General features: G+C 35.0%; 1 protein-coding gene across 3 annotated transcripts in view; it reads left to right on the top strand.

Moving 5' to 3' along the window:
- Positions 1-24,220, top strand: part of LOC117100773 (protein jagged-1-like) — a 26,849-nt gene extending 2,629 nt beyond the window's left edge. The window contains exons 2-11 of one of the 3 annotated variants that reach the window (XM_033240588.1): positions 9,404-9,537; positions 10,415-10,556; positions 11,916-12,082; positions 13,593-13,750; positions 14,394-14,504; positions 16,415-16,549; positions 16,797-16,953; positions 19,130-19,304; positions 19,651-19,742; positions 22,205-24,220. In XM_033240588.1, coding sequence (XP_033096479.1) covers positions 9,404-9,537; positions 10,415-10,556; positions 11,916-12,082; positions 13,593-13,750; positions 14,394-14,504; positions 16,415-16,549; positions 16,797-16,953; positions 19,130-19,304; positions 19,651-19,742; positions 22,205-22,283 — 1,350 coding nt within the window. In that variant the 3' untranslated portion in view covers positions 22,284-24,220. Of the gene's footprint in view, positions 1-9,403; positions 9,538-10,414; positions 10,557-11,915; positions 12,083-13,592; positions 13,751-14,393; positions 14,505-16,072; positions 16,550-16,796; positions 16,954-19,129; positions 19,305-19,650; positions 19,743-22,204 lie in introns of all 3 variants that reach the window. The other 2 variants (XM_033240587.1, XM_033240586.1) reach the window with 2 other exon arrangements.
- Positions 24,221-24,925: the final 705 nt, after the last annotated feature.

Here is a 24,925-nt window from a genome sequence, read left to right as displayed (position 1 = left end):
ATATATATATATTATGGCACCAGATGGCCGGAAATGGTACCGTACTCTCAGACTTAAAGTTGAATATAATTTTATGTTTGTTCTCATTTTTTTTCCAATGATCAAAAATTGACGGTTAGGGAAGCGGGGACAGCTGCCTCCTTGAATCCGCCTACGTGAGCAATGCAATAATTAATATATTAATAAACGATACTCATAACACAAACAGACGGATGAATGTATTTCGTTAAAAAATCATGATGAAGGTGTCAGAGTGATGAGCCTCTTGCAGAGAATACATTCGGAAATCATTAATCCCAAAGATTGTGTGCTTTCTAATGTGTCTTATGACAGTAAGGTCACTTGCGTGATTTTTAAGAATTATAAAATTGACGGATCTCCTCCCTTGACCTTTAAAGAAGGAAATGTTCTCACACTCATTCCTAATTGTTCCGTCATTGCACCGTTTAGTGTCAGTTTCCATTTTCCGCATCATGTTAGCCATGATTCTCTTTATTAGCTATGAAAGTGCTGCTACCTTTACTCATTCCATGGCTAGGCCTATCTACCTTCATTTAAACCAGGGAGAAGTGATCTGTAAACCTGTTATATTATATAACACTAAAACAAAACAGGAAAAGGAGGCGCCTTCAGAACTATTATCAGATGCTTTTTAAAAACAATGCGTCTAGACAGTTTCAAGGACGATTTCAAAGACCCGACCCAAACCCCTCCCCACTTAACCCATTCTGAGTTAACATGCCAGGCTCCACCAGAACGGTGTTAGTACTGGCATGGTAACTCAAAAAGGGCCCTATCGTGCAAAAGATGCATAGTCACTAACGTTCGGTCATAAGAGCCTTGACAGTAATCGTGTGTGATTTTCTGCCCCACCCCCCCCCCCAGAAATTATCTTAACACCTTTCCAAGTGTTGAATCATGCCACTACTTTTGCGTGAAAAAGAGTGATAGTGATGGCAGGTGGAGAATCACAACACGTCATACATCGAATGCTTTGTTTAACAATTTAAAAAAAATAAATAAAAACCAGTAAAATTTTGCCCAGGCTCAGTTTTCACATTGTTTGCCAATTTCAAGCTCTGTTCCTATTTTGTTTTTATTTTAGACTGTTTTCAAAGAAAAAAAAATTATAATAGTACAAAAGTAAATGTACTATAATCATAGATAGAGGGTATAGTCACACCTACTGTACAGCACATAAGGTACAGATAAGACCAAACGCAGTACAGTAACCTTTTAAACATTCTTTATATAGCTTGATTTGTTGGTTTTTCCATTTTTTCCCTTTTTTTTAAAATAAAAATCAAATTTGACATTTTAACTCAGCCTCATTTTGTTCTTATGTTCTTATTTTTAATGCAATTTCAGCCTTGCTCAGTCCAGTGATATTTGGCAACAGTTTAAGCTATGAACTTGACCACTTATTTAATTGGGCAGTCGGGCCTTTATTTAATATCTGCATCAGAGTAGAGGTAGCCATTATAGAAATCATTAAAATTAATTTTTAATAATCTCATTTTCATGATTCATTTTCATAATTCATTTTCATACATTCTCGTGATTTTATTTAAAGAGAGATTTTAAATAGGCCTAGAGGTACTTGTTCATTCTTATTACTGGCTCCGTTTTATTCTATTTGGGGATCTTTTTGGTCCGCGCGAAGCGCTGACCCAGAGCCTCACTGCTGTTCTTGTTACCAAAACTTTAACAACTTTAAAAGCGTCCAGCGTCGCCAGTTTTGTACACAATTTTGTAAACATAAAGTAGAGGTGATTTCCAACAAACGTTCATCGCCCTTTTTTTAAGATTTTCCCCAGGGTTCCCCCTACACCTACTCTACAATACAAAACAGGGGTTTCAAACTTTAAAAGCGTCCAGCGTCGCCAGTTTTGAACGAAGGTGCAGGAAATTTTGTACACATAAACTAGAGGTGATTTCCAACAAACATTCATCGTCCTTTATTAAAGTTGGACCCCAGGGTTCCCCTACACCTACAAAACAAAACAGGGGTTTCAAACTTTAAAAGCGTCCAGCGCCGCCAGTTTTGAGCGGACGTGCATGAAACTCTGTACATAAGCTAGAGGTAGTTTCCAACAAACGTTCATCGCCCTTTATTAAAGTTTGACCCCAGGGTTCCCCTACATCTACAAAACACAACAGGGGTTTTTAGCAAGGACTGTACATTACTACTATTTACCACAACCGTCAGAGTGTACGTCGCATGAATGGGGCGTTCAGTTAGATATATGTTCTAAAGAACTTAAGGTCGTATGGTTCAAATCGCGTTTTTAGCAAGTTTGAATCGCGTAATTATTTATTTATTTTTCATTTTTTCAAAAAAGTTCCCATCAAAAAGGAAAATTAACACCGAGGCCCTAAAGAACTTAAGGTCGTGAGTTCTAAACGCGTCTTGGTATTCAATTTCTTTTTTTCCTCAAATTATTTATTTATTCTAATCTTTGTACAAATTATCATTCTAAACGTTTTCTTTTTGTACAAATAAACATTCTTATTATTTAAAAATTTCTATCTCAGCTCTTCCAAAAACCCAGTATTATAATTTGCGTCTGTACCGTATTTAAGCATAACGCGTGGACCTGGTGAGCGGTCGCTCAATTGTTGTAAATAAAAACGAACCTCATCATCATTGTGATCATCGTTATCATCATCATAATCGTCATTTATATTATTATAATCGTTGGTATTATAAATTTAGTCGCTATCATTCAATATTTGTTCATAATTTACTTTCTTGAACTCGTCTCAATTTCTGACTGCTCTACAAATTAGGCCTACTAAGATTAAAATGTGACAAATCTTACCTTTATTTTGTACATAATACTCCATTTAGCGGGTTTCAAGGCCAGAGTTCATGGTTACGTTAGTAATTATGTGCTTACACACATGTGGGAGCGGCCTCTATGCCCATATCATAGAACATCCATGTACAATGGATGGATATACAAGTCTACCATGGGAAAACTATCATAAAACTGTACATGAATTTGCTTTTTTTTATACTGTATAGACCTTCCTTCATAGATTACATTAGACATATAAAACGCTCAACAAAGAGCAACACAGACACAATTGAGCATAATTATTATGCAGGTGAGATTTACCTTGGCTTTTACAAAACGTGACGCATCCCGGAGCAAAATGAAATTACGATGTTTATTTTAACTGTACTGTATACAGTATATTATTACCGCCATGATTTTAAATACTATCAGAATGTCAACGTGTGTAAGGTGACACCACCAATGCTCAACAAACACCATTCATTGTGGGAATTTTCTCACAAGTTACCGTATCAAAGGTTTCCGTTAATGTAATTTATAATTTGTTGCCCTTTTTAACTGCTCTCTGTATTCCAGCAGCTCACGTGACTGACAAAAACATTTGTTTCATTGTAATGAAGCACAATGCATAATCATAGTGATGATTCTGCTTTTATTTTTGATAATTACTGTAAAAAATATGCAATAATTGCCTGGTAAAAAAGCCCAGAATTAAAAAAGATTCTGAGTTAACTGGAAAATGGTTTAAACCTAATGTATTATTGCTTTAAATTTTTGTTTTCTTTACGAGTATATACAATATGTATATTTGCTGCGAAGCAGCCAATTCATATTCTTGACAGCAATTTGACCTCTGAAAGGTCATTGTTTGTCAAAAAACAAGGGCCTAAAAGACGACTGAAAAACGGAGTTTCCTTCTTTCATTCTGCCGCGTAAAATCAATTACTTTAGGCGACGTTTGTAGACAACCTACTCGTACCAACGTCCGCATGTCGCGCTAGCCTTATCCTACTCTAGGCCTAGACTAGCTAGGATGGTATAGGCCTAGCCTTGAAGGGACGAATGTCCCAATGAAAAACAACGTCGCTCTTTGATAGCTAACATTGTCTATTTAACATCACAATAATTCATTATTAGACCTATAGTTGTTTTTTGAATTGTACGCCACAAAGCTCAGCCGATACCTCGCACAACTCGTTAACGTCTCTATCTATTGTCGTGACGTCATGGCTCGCTGGCTCACACTTGTGATCAAATAACAAGCTGGCTCGCACTTTGGCAACACTCTTTGGCAGTCAACTCGCCCCTAGAAAACCCGCCCTTGGAAACTTGCCCCATAAAAAAATGTACACTTCCTAGACCATGCAGTCTTCAAAATATAAATTGTAACCTTTGGTATCAACTACATTTTCCACATACATAGAAATTTTTGAAACTTTATTAAAAAAAACCTAAACCATAATTCACCACTATAGACACTTTTTGACAAAAATGAAAAATTACGACTTTGTTACCCAATGAGAAGTGTTCTAATATAGACAATTATTCATTATTTTCACTTGACTCGCATAAATAATTTTGTTCGAAGAACATTTATATGCAGTTGTACTTCGCAGCACTTCACTTGTAATTTGCAATTTCTAGTATGTATGTATGTATGTGCGAATGTATGTATATGTGTGTATGTGTACATGTATATATATATATATGTATATATATATATATATATATATATATGTATATAAATATATGTTTATGATTGTGGTGCTTTTTCTTATTTTTTACTTGATTTTTGTAATTCCTGTTTTAATTTTGATTTCATTTTTACGTTTTGATTCTGTACCTTTAATTTCAAAATTTCAGCCTAAGGTTAAAACTTTTTGAGTTAAGCTATTGGCTTTATTTACATTCCAGGTTAATTTGTTGTGCTTTTATTTATATTATTTGTTTTTGTATTAGGTTGTTTACTTTTGTATTTTAGTTGTTATTGCTGTCCGACCGCACCACACGAGTTGTGTGTGCCACCGTTCTAAAGGTGAAGAGTCAATAATTAAATAAATTAGTCAATAGAAAACCTTCTATTGACTATGGCCTAATATACTTGACCCATCAATAATGCTTTAAACCCCAAATATTTTAAATCTAGCATTTTTATTGTCATTTCCGGACAAATTTAACCCAGAAATGCCCTTTAAAATTATTATTAGAAAGTACAATTTGCATGGAAATTGTTGAAATTAACCCCAAATATTTTAAATCTAGCATTTTTATTGTCATTTCCGGACAAATTTAACCCAACCATGGTGGGGCTAAAGTGGGTATGGAATAAAAGTGCCCTTTTTTTGTGAAAAATCCCTTCTTTAAAAATCCTGCCTATAGGCTTGCTTGTGTCCCTATCAGGATTCCAAACCAAGACCTTCCGATAATCGGTTTGACGGACCGTTTGCGTACAGTACAGTAATAACGCAATGAATAGGCCTATTAGTAAGCAGTAGAGGGTCCAGAGATGTGGGGGCCGATCGAGAGACAACACTACTGTAGGGGAAGGGGTCCGGGAACATACCCCAGGGAAATTTGTTTTCTCTTGACGCCCGGAAATAACCTCTGAGGTGTTTTGGGCGATCAATAATTTCTTTGTCTTTTTTTCTTTTTTTTTTCACTTTCAAAAAAAATAGGGAGGGGTGGGCCTGTCCGGCATTCCACCTCCCTAAATCCACCCCTGGTAAGCATGATAGTAACTTAACTAATTACGGAAAAAAGGTCATAATTAAAGCATTTAGTATAACATTCATATAATTTTAAACCTGCATGAATAATTATAGGCCTAATGTTCGTGATTTGAACCTAAGTCCTTCCAATTAAAAGTAAGCAGAAAATAGCTCTTCTGTGCACTGGCCTAGAAAGTGTACGTTCATCATTACAATATTGTAGGGTCTATTCTTTGTTCAAAGTTTACTAAACTTTATAATTTGAGTGCTGCCAGTTTTGCATTAAATTTTAATTATTACCTAGACGCTAGGCCTATTCCTCAATGGCTACTTTTTTTAAAAATTCGTGACCCATTTGTAATCTCCGGTTGGTTGAGCATTTTGAACGCTTTTCAGGACGTGTCAAGTGTGATGGGTGATTACTGGTCGGTCAGCGCAATATTAAGCACAACCATACACATCCATTTAGGTCCTTTAGTATTAGATCCGTATTATCACGACCATAGTCATAATGCACTCAATAATTGTCTTGACCTTAAACGTATATAATTGCAGTTTAATTAGGCATACTTCAGTGTACTGTACTTGATATTGCTTAGAATTGCACACAGTTCATGGTTGAGAAAGACTATATCAAAGAATGATCTAAGGAATTTCACAAACTACCTGTAAACGCCGACACACAAGGCGTGATCCTCCCATCCGAAAGGTTTTTTCATTATTTGAGAGTGGGTAGGCATCATGTACAGTGGCGGCGCAAGGATTTCTTCGACGGGGGTCCAAGTGCCTCATAATAATACCCTAGCAGTGGCGGCGCTACGAGGGAAAAGGGAGACATTCTCCTCAGGTAATTTTCTTGCCTCCCCAGTTTCCCCTCCCCCACCCCCTCCCCTCCTCCCAATTATATCAATCGCTTTAGCGAAGTTGACGCAGGGCAGTCGCTTATCCAGTACGGGTAGTGCACTTACAACGATAAATACCAGCAATGTGTTATTTTCCCTTACCTGTTTCCTCCTCCTAAAATTTTATCTTTCCCCCTAACTTTCCCCCTCGCTGACGCTGACGACGCCACTGTATCCTGTGTTTACCTAAAAATATTCTGATATTTATATTCCGTGATTGGCTACACTTTTTTTTTTATAAGAACCCCTAAAATTTTTCCCAGACTCAGTGTTCGTATTTTTTCCCCGCCAATTTCAAGCTCAAAATGTTCTTATTTTACACACGTTTCAAAGATAGAAAATTATTGTACAGCAGTAGGCCTATATACTGTCTTTTATGTATATGTATATGTATATGTGTATATGTATTACATAGTCACACCTACTGTACCTATGGTACAGATAAGACCAAATGGATCTTACTGGTACTTTTTTACGGTTTTTTCGAGATTTAAAAAAAATAAATGTCACATTTGAAATTTTACCCCAGCCTCAATTTGTTGTGATTTTGTTCTTATTTTCAAAGTAACTTCAGCCTCAGTGTGTAAAAAAAGTGTATAGCTTCCTTTATGATTATATAGGCTTAAAGTATGATTTACTATTATACGCATCCAGTAAATGTTACAATGCATTGGCAGGTAAACACGTAAATAACGTATTAAACTATGAATGAACTTAAAAATGAAAAGTGAAAATTAAATGCTACCGCACATTAAAGCTATGAGACCGCAATGCTATAAAAAAAATCCCTGCGGTTGATAAAATATGGATTGTTTGTAAATTGATGCCAAGAAATAGGCCTAAAGCAAAGGGTATAGAAACAGTGTAGTTGTTCGTCGGATCCGTCACAATATTACCACACTTGAATTCGAGACCGTATTTTGTCCCTTGGATATCAGCATCGACCAAGCACCATCAACACTGCTGCAGAAGCAAGTCGCAGCCTCACACATATATATATATATATTTATATAGCGCCTTTCTTTGCAGATACGAAGCGCTTCTGTCCCTGGTCATTGGATCCACATGTTGCTGCTGTATTCAGCGCAGGAGCAACCCCACCCCACCAGGTACCCATTTATACTCCTGGGTGGAGAGAAGCAATGCAGATATAGTGCCTTGCTCAAGGACACAAGTGAAATGCACAGCGAGGGATTGAAACGTCGACCTCAATGTTGGGAAACCAAACCGTTCCCGCTGCGGCAAACCACTTCTACACACAGCCAACAACCCCTCTCTGTGTGTCAGTAGGCTGTACATTTTACAATCAGACATATTTGTGTATCACACTGCAAAATGAAAAATATAGCCCTATAAAACTAACTGTTGATTAGTTTTGAATCTACTCTTTTGAAGTGTTGTTGACACTTGTGTTGAGTGGCTATAAAAAAAACATGTTTGTTTTCGACGGAAGAACGGACAAAATACACAATACATATTGATCTAAGCTTATTAGGCCGCTTTGGTTTGTTGTTGAAAAGAAATATCCTGATTTTGATTTACCGTTTAGTTCTAAAAGTTCAAGGTCACCTAGCAGGCTTTTTCTAGAGTTACTGTATTATTGAAGCAAATGGAAGCAAATCTTAAAATTGACCACCGTCATAATTTTCAACAAACTGTGTATTCTTGTACCAGAGAGAGTCATATAACTGGTCTCTGATTCCACCGTGTACCGTAACTCACGAAGAACTTCTTGGGTTTCTTAGCGGCTAAAATTACAGTGAGACTAATGACGACAATTTACATTACTGTAGTTTACTATGGCTATTTTCTAATGATTCAATTTGTTCCTTCAACACTGGCTTCGATAAAATTCAAAATTCAGGATTAATATATTAATATAAATAATATTAATAATACTTGGAGAGTTGGATGGCCGATCGATTATGGCAGGCGAGCCGAAACGTGCCCTAAGAATAAGATCGGTGCTTGTTCGAACCTATGCTTTTTCCGGGTACTGGTGGTGGAACAAGTCTTATAAACCGTAGGCCCAGAGTACATAATTTGGCTCATGTGCACTTTCAAGAACCCAGTACATCTTTCAGACGAGTAAGGGGTTACCCAGGTGTACTGGTCCATTCAGCCCCTACTGTGGGCACAGAAGACGGTAGGCTGGTACCGTTTTACCGGACATGAAGAGACCCTGGGGGTGGGGGTGGGGGTGGGGGTTGGAAACAAGTTACTGTAAGAGCTAGTCGACACCTCCAGCGCTTTGAGATCGTTGCAGTATGAAGCTCTATATACCGTATAATGTCTAACTACATTACATTACTGTATTTGGTCTATTTAAATATATTAACGGAACAATTGTTATCCCTAACCAAAAAAGGAAAAAATTTTTCTCCAGTTTATCATTAATTCGATTAATATAGGCCTAATATGTAATGATAATTTAATATATTATTATAATTATTATTATTAATAATACTTCATAACGTTAATAAATATGATGTGGACATAATATAATAATAGGATAGTATTACTGTACCACTTCTGAGTTAAATGATTGGAGTGGGGTTGGGACTAACGCTTTTATTTATGATTCTGTAATACTGTAGGTAACATTGATATCATATATTGTTGACAGTGCGCTGAGAACAACTTTTGTAATCTAAGTTGACACCCTGGTGCATATGTACCGCTTTCTATTCCCGCAGCAGCTTATAGTCTTTACACCACTTCTCTAAGTTGGTGATACCTCTATGGTGATATTAATGTTACAGCAACGATTACAACATAGGCCTATATAAAATCAAATCTAGACCTGCTTTATTAATTTTATTAAGTCTAAATATATTTACATTATTTAGGAAAGGTGAATTTTAAATTATTTAAAACCATAAAAAACACATTGAGTGTTTGGTTCCTATGTAGATCTATTTAATGGCAATGTGCTACCTCAAATGTTTTCTAATGCATTTAACTAACTGCTATTTTTCTTAATTTTTGATAGAACGTAGCTCGCTGTTCACTGATAGTAGAGATCGAAATGGTGTCATTTACGAGCGACGGTCGCTTAGATGTTAGTGGCATCAGATGCGACAATGGTAGATGTGACAATTACTTCAAACTGTGTGTGCTAACCAGGTAAGATCCTAACCATGGAGGAATGGATTAGGATTAGTTAGTTTAGTCACATTCAAAACAAACTTAAGAACAATCATGTTGAATAACTAGTATGTTTTCAAAAACGGTCTCAAAGTCGTCCTCTGTTGAATCTTTTTCTTTTATAAGTGTGGTTAAGTTCTCATGCGTGTCTATAATTTAAAAGCTTCGGCTTACGATAGGTGTCTCCATTTGCTGTAATATACAGTAGGTTAAGACAAAGCAAGTGAAATAAATTGAATTGAAATTGAATTGAATTGTTGTCAAAGGAAAACTGTCAACATGTTTCTAAGTTCCCGATGCCACGACCCGGTACCAAAGTACCCTTGCTGTCCATAAACGCGTCTAAAATATTATTGCATGTAGCACTGTAACATAGTTCATTAGGATGTGCACTGAGTTTAAGTAAAAATAGTATGAATGACAAGGCCATTTTATTCTTTTTCGTTTTTATTTACACCAGGAATAATGATGATGCCTAAATTAATACAATTACGATGCTTAAAATTTTTGGAGTGACATTCATACTATTTAACACTGTTCATTTAAAAAAAAATTAAACCAGAAATGATGATGATTGCTATTAATATTATTCAAACCACTCTATGATTAAACTAGGCTTATCATTGTCATCCTGTAATGATTGTTATTATCATTATTTATATTAATGAAAATATAAAAATGATAATGATAACAATATGATGATGATTAGTGACAAAAAGTAATTACGATAATAACAAAATAATTATGATAACGATAACCACGACAGTGACGGTGACGATATTGATGGCGGTGACGGTGACTATGATGATTATAATAATACTATATATCTATTATACATATATGTTGTTATTTCTAGCGATATTCCTGAAAATTGTATAAAGACAGACATCGTGCTTCGTAACAACGATAGTTTTACGTTTCCGTCAGAGCTACCCAATCACAACTCATCGTTACCATCAATACCAAACCCATTCGAGATATATATCCCAGAATGGCCGGTAGGTGAACTCACTACGCATAATTGTTACCTACTTTCAATAACCATGGAGGAATTTCTAATTCCTCTATGCAATATAGGGTAGGGTTTGCATTTAGCTAATATTTTATTTTATTTTAATATTTTGCTATTCTTGTACTTTTCGTTGCGAAATGAATTTTCATTCATCCATTATATCTGTCCTTAAAAGTGTTTTCTGTCAGACCGACATAAGGTGACATAACCTACCCTACTCAAATATCAGTAAACGGTGTAATCTATGCTTGCTTGAGAACTATTTTATTATATGTAACTCTGAATTAAGCTCACTTAACCGTAGGAATGAATTGATTAGTGCATGTAGACACAGAAGGAAATTTTTATTAGGATACCAACACATAAAATACAACATAAATACAATTAATCTTCTAATTAATGCTAATTATACCAATAAACCAATATAAACCACAGGCCCGTAGCCAGGTTCTTCCAAGGGGAAGGAGGATTTTCTGGGCGTGAGGTCCATGGTCGAAGCCCCGGTTTGGTCGGTGAAACCCCCAAAGCAAGAGGATTTTTGTGATTTATGGGTCTAAATAATGCTATAAATGTTTGAAACGTCTGTGTCTGGGTGGGTCTGCAGTGCATTAGTTGAGTTGGAGGACTTATTTAGGAAATTTAAAGAAGGAGTTTCGCCAGAAAAGAGGGGGGATTTTTAGAAAAAAAAAAGGGGGGGTTCCCGAACCATAAAATCCCCTGGATACGGGCCTGAACCATATACCAATAAGCAGTTCCACCATGCATGATTGTTATTCTGCAGTCTCATTCAGAGCCTAGCACCAGACGATTAAGGAAGTACCTCATGAACAGCCTGTAGTTAAATAAAATGTGTAACCAAGCGTCATCTTGTTTTGATTTTATATTGCTCTGCCCCTGCATCGAGTTTTTTTTTAAATTAAGTTAAAGTACGAATTCGGTGATATTATTTATCTCAGTCATCAGGCCTTGATGGTTATTGAATTTGACAAAAGGGTGTGAAAATCAGTTGCTTCAAATTGGATTTGATTCCCAATGGCCTGTTGTTGCATCAGAATAGACAGCAGAAGGTCGCTTGTTCGAATCCCGGTTTGGGCAACCCTTTTCACATAAATCGTGAACATTAAAGAAGACTAATCTCGAATGTGCTTATTCAATATTCGATAGGGGCTGTATACATTTCAGAGCTTATTGCTTACAGTATTCGACAGCTGTGTTTATGCGAGGAGAGCGGCTCTTATTCGACTTGAATAATAAGAAATACAGTTGCAAACAAATGTGAATCCGTAGCGACATTTGATGGACCAGTAGGTGTCATAAGTATATTTTTTTTTTATGTTGTCCCCAGACTAAAGATGCTGATAAAGTAATCACTTTAGAAGTCTATGATTGGGATAAGAAAGATGATGACCTTCTATACAAAAACATCACAGATATAAGCGATATTCAGCTAATTGGAACCGAACCAACAGAACCACAAGTACGGATTTTGGAAAACAGTAACGGGAAAAGCAGGTAAATATTATGCAACTAAGCATTTGAAAATGAAAAATGTAAATAAAATTCATAAATTCAACGTTGTGTTTGATTTACCTTTTGCGCATTCAATGTAGATTTTAAGATTAAAATAGTTGCCTCAGGATTAAATATTGAATTGACATAAATCACCTTGATTATGTCACCATTGCTGCTGCATGAGTACGCTTCATTTATTATGTGATGTTGTTATTTACATAGGCCAAGTTATATTTGCTTACAACATAAGCAATGATGCTGAAGATTGAATAAAGCCGAGTGAATATTGAACTAAAACACACACACACATAATGATAATACACAATAAACACACACAGCTTCAAGAATGTGATTTGTTGATTTAGCTAACTAATTTGTAACACTTGTTGATTTTAAAGAGTTTGTGTTCAGTAAAGCATATTATAATACCGGTATTAAGGCTTGTTGAGGGCCAATCTCATGCATTTTGACTTGAAATATCAATTTAACGCGACTTGTTCATTGAATCAAACCACACCTCGTTGGTTATTGAAATGTTTTAATTAAAGCGAATGTCGCATGCATGCTATAATAATACGGTACATAATTATAATTATAGGTTGATTGATATTATTGTTCCCTGCCTCTTTAAATTTAACTCCGTTTTCTAATTTCCTCTTGGCTGTCTTGTGCGTTTCTGTACTTTCTAAGTGAAAAGTTTACAAAATAAGAGTAGCTGCGATCACTGTGAAAAATGGGAGTAAATTTTTCCCGCTATCAAGAGTGAATTTTAACAATTGTTCACTCTTGTGAGAAAAAAAAAAATTCTTTTAAGTGTAAAGTAATGATTGGTGAAAGAGTTGAATTCACTATTTTACATAACGTTTTACATAGGCCTAGAGGGCGCTTCTGAGAGCAACGTACGGTGTATCGAATTTGATATATAGACATTATTAATAGTGATACAGTCGCTTTAACTTTAATAAAACGGGTTAAAATATCATCATAGGTTGAGAAAGAAAAAAGGTAAAATACTCAGCATTCACAGGTAAACCTTGCAAACGCATTGTATTTTGGAAAGCTAATCTAACAATAGGAAACAAGCCTAAAATGATGGTGCTTGTACATAGTGGGCCGCAAACAATACAACCACATACCTTAAGAAAAGCGCCTTACCCTCATCGTGGTCTTTTCATAAAAGATTCGATTGAAAGTCGAGTGAATGAATCCAGGTTTAGATAACCATTCAAAATACATTCAGCAGCATCATTATCACGGTGTATAGGTATGTTTAGCTTAGACTAAAATGTCATAAACCGAAAGGTCCACTGATTAATCTCAGATAAGAAAGTATAATACATACTCCAAGTATTGAAATACACGCCATCGTGTTGGGATTCCCAACACGATGGCGTGAATCCCAACACGATGGCATATATTTCAATACTTGGAGTACCGGAGTATGTATTATACTTTCTAAAATGTCATAAATTGTTATCGTAATTGTTATAATTTTTTGTTTGTATTGTAGCACTAAAATTAGTGTTCGGCTATATTGCGAGACTGGATTCACGGGACCCGGATGCTCACAAAGAGACACAGTATGTCATCCAAACACTTGCCTTAATAAAGGAAAGTGTATCGAAACCGGGGAACGGGTAAAATGCCATTGTGCAGGAGGTTTTACAGGTAAGTTTGGTTATGTAGCCACAGGCCATGTTTCAAAGCGGAGTTCGAATCAGTGTACCCACTTGAAAACTTTTTAAACGTGTGTTTACTCCTGACGGTTCCCCGTCACAAGCCATTATCTTCAATTCTAAATACAACGATCAATATTGTAAAAGGGGAGAAATAATATTCATATGACCTTTGACATTTTTTATCACACACCCATACCAAACAATTATTAACACAAATAATTTATTTAGTCAATCAAGTAGAAGAAGAGGTATTTGTACGATTCCACAATGTTGCTATATGGCAACACATGTTGTTTTATATAAAATATATGTATGTGTGTGTGTTTATAAAACATATATAGTTCTGTAATAAGCACGATACCTCTCTTCTGAGTAATAATTACTCATGGATAGTATTCCATTGGTGTTTCTGGGTAAGTTCCCATATGTCAAGCCTGTTTAATCATACTGTCACGAATTCTCATTGATGAATCTACCTTTTTTATATATTCTTTTCAAACTAATTTATACTCAATTGAAATTGCTTGTTTGATAATTATAATCGAGTATATCGGACTTGATCTATTCCACGAAATCTGCTAATCAAGTGTGACCAATCATTATTGAGTACTCTTATTGTTGCTATTTCCTAGGAGACTGGTGTGAAACACGACTTGATCCATGCAAAATTGGAAACTGTAAGCACGGAAATTGTACACCAGGACTGAATTCATATACTTGCGAGTGTTTTCAAGGTTTCACAGGTTGGTCAACTTTCCAAACTATTTCCTGTTCAGACACATTCTATGCATACACATTCCGTATTGATTTAACATTTAGTCTACGAAAGCTAAACCCTGAATTGGTTTAAAGCCATCGTTGACTATTTCTGTGAACAAAACGTGTATCCCCGAAGGGATTCGAAAGTCTTAAGATATCTTAAAAGTTGGTATTCAAAGAAAAAAGTATCATCAGCACAATTATCTATTTTAGCTCTTTACAAAAATCCTTGTTAATTCACAATTCAAGTGACTTTAATCTTAGTTAAAAACATATTAACAATTAACTCAGGATTTTGATTTCAGAAGTTACCCCCTTGATCTAATTTAATACATTAGTATCTGAGAGGGGATAAATATTAGATTATCTTAACTAGGTCTATAGAAATAAACATTTGATGAATTTACAATAGACATGAGAAATTTATTATCTAAATATATTTAATCAGTGGAGGTAAAATAAAACTACTTGGATATTGAGATGCGGCCTTAAGCATATTGAAAGACTGATATTGCTCTAAGTGGATTTCGAGATAGCTTTTGTTATTGAATCAAAAAGGGTCGTGTACTTCAGCATTTATACTTTACCGAAGGATGCATAGTAACTCATTACAGTGTTACCGGTAGTTATTTTCCCGGCCCCAGCAGTAACCCAAGATGAATAATATTTGCTATTTCCGATTGTATAACGTAAACATGGACTTTAACAGTCACTGCAAGGAGGTAATTTTTTTTAAATGTAATTATCTATCCCATAATAATATGTCAAGCCCTTTATTTTTGAAAGACAAATTTGTTTAGGCAGTTCTGTGATTTTTGTCCAATAATTCTATTATGAAAATCTGACAACATCTGAAACTACACTTGGGGAGTTCATCTCACACGGAAATTAAGTTTAATCTACAATTACAGTAATACGAATATTTTCTTTGACACAAGGCACCTAGAAATTTTTTACTGGTTGCAAATCTAACAATAGGACGTGAGTAGAGCCACAAAAGCATCAGCATGCTTCATAGGTAACCTAGAAGTGTCTTATATTGCCGAGGATCTATACGAAATCGGACAATACGACTTAATGTTGACTAGCTGAGATTAATACCCAGCTCAAAGCATCAGCATGCATCGACCTAATCCTACTATGGCTGATGTAGCTCTTTGGCTTTACTGTATAACCTTTAGACACTAATTAAATCCCAATGGACATTCACATTGTGTGTTTTAGTCCCAATACTGCTGATCTAACAAACTGCACCTAGCGTTTGGATCGATTGTGTAAGTAGATTTCAACAACTGGGTAAATATTTACGAATGAAACATGTTTTAAACTTTCTAGCTTATTCCGAAGATTATGATTCAGTAGCATGAATTGTCTTCAGGTACTATAATTTCTTATGTTCGTTTAAGAATTTTGAGAATACAATTACTGTGCGCAAACACAACAAACCTAAATCTATACGCTACCCATTATAATAGCAAAACAGTGTGAAATCTGCCATCTTTATTTATTTATTAAAATCCTGGTTTTTTTTTTGGTTTTTTTTAACCGCAAGGTGATGACTGCGATCAAGATATTGATGAGTGTCAGAGGCATCCATGTCAATATGAGGGGACGTGCGTTAATCTCCAGCCCGGGTTCAAATGTCAATGCCCTCCCGGAAGATCTGGCAAATTTTGCGCACTTGATGTGGACGAATGCGCGAGCAATCCGTGTTTAAACAATGGCACATGCAATCACGGAATCGACCACTTTGAATGTGAGTGTGTCGTAGGTTTTCAAGGCGATTTGTGCGAAATAAACACAAATGAATGCGATAACGTCCCATGCATGAATAAGGGAACATGTGTTGACAAAATCAACGGCTATGAATGTGTTTGTTCACCTGGTTTTAAAGGTTTGAACTGCGAAGTAAATATCGACAATTGTGCCGGTCCGACTCCATGTCTCAACGGAGGGACGTGTGTTGATGGCGTGGATATCTTTGCATGTGTTTGTCAAGACCAATATTTAGGAAGACAATGTGAAATTGGTGAGTAATATCCATCCGATTCTGAACTCAAACAGAAACATCCTGAGGTTAAAGCTCTCAAGACTATCAAATTAACGTGTGACATGCCTAAATATGGTCAAGATGACATCACATCATGACCATCTTTATACGGTTGTTTATTTGGTTTATTAAATGCGTCCATATGTATACGTTTATATTTGATAACTGACTTACATTTAGTATTTAATTGTGACTAAAGTAAATAGCTGTGGTTTTTTTTTTTTAGATTCTAGTAAAAGTGGAGTACAGGTCGATGTCAAAGATCCCGACAAACTTGATTTAGCTGAACTGCAGGCGAAGTTCTCCGACTTAATCAAAGAACATGTTCCAGGCACAGAAGACGTTGAGGTTCAGTCATTTGTTCCATCCAATCAAAATCCACAGTGAGTGTCATAATAATTTCCATTACTACATTCCCGTGGAGACGCATGGGCAAAATGAAGTTTCACTTAAATTCTCCTCTATGAGCGTAGCATACAATACTAGTATAATCTAGACTAGGTGAAATGAAAATATTAGGTATTTTATATACATAAATGAAATACATAATATGCAAATTAAAGTTATATGTATGTATGCTTATAGCAACACATATATAGGCCTATATATTGAATACTATACTATATAAATTATATATACTATAGAAATGTGATAAATAATGAAAAGCTTAACCTATACTTGGACTCGAACACTAGACTTTTTAAGGTCCCTTGCTCAAATTGCGGTAAAAAAATATTTTCATCTTCAGTCCTGCTTATAGAGGAGCATTCCATATAATTAAGCTAAAATTAAATGTTTTGAAAAGAACCAAATGTTATTGTATCTGTCTCTTATACACATCTAGATGTGTATAAGAGACAGTATATATATATATATACGGGCTACACGTTGAGAAAGTTCGCAGGTGCGACCGAAATGTTCGTGATCAATAAAAGTTATAAGTTTCGTTATACGCAGTATATGACTATATATATAATTATATATATATAACCATAATATGGTGATATTTGTATAAATTTTCTACATATAACAAGATGTCTTCATATATAGGCAAGCATGATTCATCACTGCCAATTAAAGAGTACATGCATCATCAGTCCATTGAGGATTGATTTGATAGTCGTCTTCTATAAATTTATATTCATATTTAGTTTTATTATCAGTGTCATAAATATAGGTAGAATTAAGTGCAGAATAACCGATGGACTGGGGCCAATGGGGAGTAGAGTAATACATCGTAATGATTGTCATTTGTTCGAGCTGCATGTATTTAATGAAAGTCGAGGGGGTTATTGCCGATTATTGAACTGATGATTATCATTATAATGAGAAAAATAATAATATTAGCGATATTTATATTCAATCAAATTATAATTTATATCATAAGAATTATTAATATTAATATGAAAAAATATTCATTAAAATGATGGTGATAATAATATTATAATAATGATGATGATGATGACGACGATAATGATGATGGTGATGATAATGATGAGGTCGGTGACATTATTATGAGGATTGTCATCATCTTCATTATTATTTTGCAAATTATTAGTTATTAATTATTATTACGGTACTAGTTTGATTATTATGATGATTATTAAAATTTAGAATTTCCAATAGGATAGTTGATAAGTATTAATTTTTAGATAGATAGAACGAATGCATGCATTTTTAAATGACTTGGTTATTGCCCAAAACAGAACTACACACAAACAATCCACCTCCTTTCCTCTGGAGTATTCTTATACTTTAATACTATGAAGCGCAGTGTAGCTAATGAATTATATATCACGAGATCCGCTTCAATTATTTATCATTTTAATTAATTTTGCTAAGCAAAAATAATCAATTTTATTTTAATTAATAAAGGAATGTTACCTACGTATAGTACAAGGTATTTATATCTCGTCATTTTAAATGGATAATGGATGAGCAGTGGCAGATCCAGGAATATAAAATAGAGGGGGCCCAGAGAGGGACTTTCACGGATGGTCTATACTACCTAAGCCCCCACTATGGCTGGGGCCTAGGGAAGGAAATTTATGATTATGGCATATCTAGAGGCAGGAAATGTCACCCTTAGACACGATATTTGAGTAGAATTTTCTTTCCTCAATTTTTTTTTAATTTAGGGGGTGGGGGCGGGCCGGCTGAGCCCCCCTTGAATCCGCCACTGATGATGTCGATTTTATGGGGCGTTGTCTCCTCCGACGAAGCCGTCGCATATCCGGAAGCTCTGGGAATTTAGGGTGTTGCAAGTCGTAATCAATTTTAGCTTTAAAATTAAATAGATATATTTTTCTCCGACAACAGATCTTTTTTACTCGGCAGAGGGAACGGTTCTTTCTTTAGAGCATGGGTCAGGTGTTAACTTTTGTCTTAAAGTACCTCGATCTAATAATTTCATTTGTAGTTCTGGTCTGAAAATTTCACCATTTTATTGTATTTTTATGTTATAAATACTGTATAAGATAAAATTTATATTGGACACTAACCAATGATATTATCTGATTGAAATATAAAATATTTATCGACAGCAATCTATTATTTCAGGAATGATTTGACACAGATAATTTTCGTGATCTTTATAAATAATACGCTAGTAGCAGAAAGCGATGCAAATAAGATGATCAACGCAATACCTGAAGGAGAACGAGCGAAACTTATCGCCGGGAATACGAATGTCGATGAGGGCGCCAAGAAGACTAATGATGATGATGATGACTTGGTAAGCCTTGTCCATTTTTTCCTATTTTTTTAAATGATAATCCTGATGATGATGATGATGAATGATGATGATGATGATGATGATGATGATGACGATGATTTTTTTATGCACGGTTATTACAGATAATCAATAAAATTGACACGTTATAAATAGAAAAAATATAACCACTTTTATAATACATTAAGCTTTTGACACGTATCACTGTAATGTTCAACGTGTGATCATGCGTTAGAAGGGAGTTTTTATTTTGATGTTCATGAGACAATTACGAAACTGCCGATTAAATTATTTCTGTTTATTTTATATTATTATAATATTAGTATTATTATAATCCACCTCTTCTCAGACTTCATCAAGCAGAAAACTTTTAGAAGGAATGGTTTTAGGATTAATCGTTTTCCAAGCAATAATAGTCATCCTTATCCTTATCAGGTGGACGTAAGTAAAATATTTTATGCTATTTTACATTGGCTTATATTGTCTTTTTTTTTTTTTTTTTTTTTTTTCATTGAACTCAATGGAAAGAGTTTCGCTGTGGTATAAAGAGTACCGGTAGTTATGGGGCCCTTATGGCCCGGGGAAAGAAAATGTTGGGGGCCCAGTGTCAGCAAAATAGTTTCGCTCACGAAGTGTTTGAGGTGTGAATAATGTCTGCCATTCAAATAGTAAAAGTACTACTGTGCATTCAACCATAATTCAACTTTTGTTTTCATACAGAAATCTTCAATTGTGCATCATCATTCATTTAATATTTGTTGGTATTTTAATACTGATCGAAGCCCCTTTGAAGCTGCATTAATCTTTTTATTCATAAGGCACCATTCATACAGTCAAAAGTAGACAAACACTAAGTTCTGACTAGGATTCGGGACCTCTTTTGAAATGGGGCCTAGGGTGTTTTCTCCACCCCCCCCCCACCCCCGAGAAAGAACAAGCGTTACATCACATGGAAAGGGATAAGGTACTACAGATAAGGTTACTATCTGTCATTCCGGTCTAATCGAGTGACCTCGAACCTTCGTTTCATTATGTTTAATTCTTTCCAATTTATCTTTCAGTAAGGGCCTGGATAAATATTTTGATAATTTTGATTTTTAAAGCATTTTACCTGCATGATTTGTTTGCTCATCGGTCAATAGGTCATGTTTGTTTAGTCACGTGAACACATCCATTTACCCGTGTGTAAGGAGATTTCGATAAATAAATCTGGGAAAGCTGATTGCTATAACGGAAATTAACCGATTTACAACTACGTTAACTGATTGTGGAAATTTGTTTTCCCACCTAAAACCTTATGGATACAATTAAGCTAATAATACGCTGCATTATATCAGTTAACAACAGGGTTGATTTCCGGCCTAATCACAATATGCCCAGTAGAATATTACATTCACTAAGACTTGTTGACGTTTTTGTTCTTGGCTAGCATTTTAAAAAATTCATTCTTTTTACACCGAGAATGAGCATAACTTAGTGATATTTTCAACATGACTCATACAATTTCCTTATTTCAGTATCAGATTTTAAAATGTGCCGATTGAGCTCAAATTTCACAAGAATGTTCCTTATGACATGTATATGATAAATATTTTTGACATAACTTGAAATGCTGACAGTGTTAAATGTCAAATCTCACGGGCTAATAATTATTTCGTACATTTCTTTCTTTTGAGTACATGTTTACACTTTGGCGAATCAAGGGAATAAATGATAGGATATGGTTAGCCAAAAAATAGTAACATACTGCCTAGATCTTGGCTACGGCAAGCAGCGGTCTGATCTGGTCTGATCTAGTAGTTACAAAGACGTCGAGTGAGGGTCTAGTGGGGCGCTTATTCTTTTGAAATGCTTGTGGTGTTTCTTGGATATGGGTCTTATTCTCGAGATGTCCGCCTTAAAACCAGCCACAAGGCTCCATTATAAACATGTCGCTTATGTTTCTGTAATACAGAAACATAATAAAATTTGAAATCATTAACAGGCCTCTCTGAATGCGGGAAAGTGCATTACTGGGCCTCTGAGGACCTCCAGACCCTTAAAAAAAAAATCTGTTTCTATGTGGCCACCACATTTTTCTCTTAATCCACCAAAGTAAACCAGACGTCGGCCAGGGGGTGGAGGCCCCTGGTGGGGGCGAGTTTATGGCATTTATGAACTGTTAACTGCGTTGTCAGAGCATGGACCTATTAATAAACATGGTCAGAGAACATGGAATGGTCCCTGACGATGAAACAATTTTAGATTGGACAAAACCAACACAGATTACATAGGCCAACTTTCGGAACTAGTATAGGCCTACAGTTGGCTTATTTAGTTTATGAAGGTGTAAATAAATACAAAGTATTTTTTACAGTAGTGAGAAACAAAAGAGGTTTTAATAACGTATGTTATATACAGTGCAAAGCAGATTGATCACAAAATCAGAAGCAAATGTCAAAGATCAGAACCCAACTTTAATTTTTTTAAACTGTCGGGCCCCCAGGTATTATAGTTTATATTATACTTTTTAAAACTACAATGTCTGGGCCCTGGTTCCTGGGGCCCTGGCGCTCCGCCTTCCCCTGTCTGCGCCCGAGCGTGTCGCCACTCTCCACCTCATTGATTACGTAATATTTGAAAGCCAGCCACCACTGGCTGGATAATAACTTGCACATGAAACCACGGCCCTAGCCCAGGTCGTGTTTTCATATTATTTTTGGCTTGCATTTTAAATGATTCACTTATATTAAACCACGAATGTGTACGCTCAATCTTGTGAATGGCTGTCATGCTGTTCGCTTTCTTAATTCGATAAATTCCCGTTTGCTGGCTACTGACCTAATGGAACTGTACTGGAAAATATAACCAGGTCCACTAATGACAACTCTGGTTTTTTGGTTTGTTTTTTTTCTGATCGGTAGGAGGAGAAAAAGGTACACAAGTGTTCACAGGCAAGAGGAAACTACAGAAGAAATTACAGAAGAAACATCTGTCGTATAGTTGCTGTTGTACCATGTTTCGGTGTAATCATGTTATATTAGGAAAATCTACGACGAGAATCTCTTCAATGTGAGTGTATGAGACTTACCAGAGAGTATACTGCATTTAAGCATATCTGTACAAATATACAGTAAACGAACCGACTAATTTATGCTTGAAGAGGAGGCATTAAACATGTTCAAGTTGAGGGCGGTCGTAATATCATGGCTTTTGCTAGCGTCCAGTGTTAATAAAACAACAGAAATTTGTGTTAATATACTTATCTGATATTATTCTTATGATACAACAAATATAGTTTTTTCACATTGACTTTAAAAAGACTATTGCTTATAGATTTGAATTAAAACAAATAAGAAAATAAATATAATGTACGTAAATATAATTATATTATCAAGCGAAAGCTACAGGATGATATATATATATAATATAATATATAAAGTACGGTGGTGTATTAAATGTACGTATGTATTGTCACCTTGATTTTGTAAATGAAAAGATAGATGTGAATCGACTAAGGAAAACCTGAGACAATTAAGTTACTTTTCTTAGGGAAACGCTTGAGCATACCATTTTCAAGATGCTCCTGTTAGGTAAAATGATGTAAATATTTTGTGTTATTACTAAGTCAGAGTTTAGTCATATTATGATTCACGTGTGATGTCTGAATGGGTTTATGGGGTACAGCAGCTTTGATACCCGCCGGGCATCATGACTCAACGTAAAGTTGTTCTTGCCTGGGAAGTCTTCATTTAAATCGGGTTTTTTGTATGCAATAAGTTAGCCAAACTTTGAGTTTCGAATGTCGGGAATGATTTTCGTTATCAGATTCAATTAAACGAAAAATTATTTCATCTATTTTTATATTAAATAGAGTAACCTGGCGTAGAACGTGCTAGTATTAATTCAGACTGATATTATTAGGACTTTAAAAGTTCTCTATATAGGCCTATACCATAAGAGATAGCCCTATTGAAAAAAATTGCAAAGATAAGTTGAATGAACATTTTTAAATTCTCTTGTATTTAGTGAAATCAGTTTACTTTTTACTATCCCGAACATTGAATTCAAAATGTGTCTGTCAATCGACTTGTCAAAATTCATGTCAACTGGGGTCACTGTTTGGGGTCATATTGTGAAGTGAATCTATCTCGACGAGATATCTTGAACTAGAAGTAGAAGTAATTGAGTATTAATAATCAATAGGCCTAATGCAATTTAATAATATGGGTGAAAATGGAATATGTCTGTGAAGCTCTGCTAATTACTTCACAATTAGTATCTCTTCTTTTAGCTGTCAACTAATTTAATTAAATAATGGTGTTAATTTGTAACCAGGTCATGGGAGGGACACTAATCAAATAGTTGGTACGGTAACCCTTACCTATTGATTTTATTTCAACGAAGTTTTTAGATGACAATCTTTCCAGCTTGTCAATGGCGCCCTCTAAATAATGTAATCGAACATAATAACATAGTATAATACATACTCCAAGTATCGAAATGCACGCCATCGTGTCGGGATTCAATATTTCGACATTAATTATGTCATCATCAGGAACGAACATAATAGAGTTACCGTGTTTATTCAAATAAACTTCCCCTGGACGTTTAATTGTTAAGAGTGGTTTTTGAGGGGAGTTTATTCCTGGGAAGCGTTTATTTATTTATTTATTTTATGTAACATATACACCAATAAACGCCCCTTAATTTCACTGTAAACAACACAACACAATTACCGTCAAAATGTGTTATTGCTCCATGGCCATATAATGATCCCAGCTAGGTTAAAAACGTAATGTAATTCTACTGGAGTAGATCATTAATAGAATGTGTTGAGAATGATCTTGCTTCCATTTGATTGATATACAGTCATTTAGGGGGAGTTTATTCGAGAGAGGCTTTTTCTTTCTCCAAATGTGGCTTAAGAGGGGGAGTTTATTCGGGCATAGAGAAAATAGAACAGATTCGGGTGAGAGTTTATTCAAAGCGGGGCGTTTATTCGAATAAATACGGTAATACATCTCAAGTATGCAAAGTAACAAATGATAGAGCGTTCAGATATTATAATTATTTCCTACACTACTAAATTTACACATGCCTGCCAGACATCATTTTGTATACCTGTACATCTCTTTAAATTTCTATGATGTCATTAGTTGGTATGTACATATTATTTAACTTCGAAAACACTGTTAAAAGCTCGTAATATTATCACTGAACCTTAATATTAGAATATATCCAATTAGGAACATGAAATCATAAATAAAAAATTAACAGGGTGTCTAACATTATTGCTTATGTTCTTCTGTTTGTATGTATATTTCGCAAGATTTTATCGATATATATTTTTTTTAATTTTAGGTCAACTAGAACAAAGCGTATACATTTAGCTTTTGAAAGATGTTCCTCTTTCTATGCTTGTCGATGTGCCGAGCATATGTTGTAGAGAAATAACGTTACAAGGCAAGCTGAATAAAGAAAACAAATACTGTACTAACGTGATCGTCTTGACTATATGAATGAAAGTAATTTGTTTTACATCATTCCTTTTATATAATAGTTTTATTTCTATTGGGATATTATATATATACTTATATAATATATAAATTATGTATATATATATAATATATAAAAAAGGAAAG

The sequence above is a fragment of the Anneissia japonica genome, unplaced genomic scaffold, assembly GCF_011630105.1.
Source record: "Anneissia japonica isolate Jap-2015-1 unplaced genomic scaffold, ASM1163010v1 scaffold670_len1213532_cov191, whole genome shotgun sequence".
In the NCBI taxonomy this organism is placed as follows: Eukaryota; Metazoa; Echinodermata; class Crinoidea; order Comatulida; family Comatulidae; genus Anneissia; species Anneissia japonica.
This window is presented reverse-complemented; position numbering and strand designations above follow the sequence as displayed.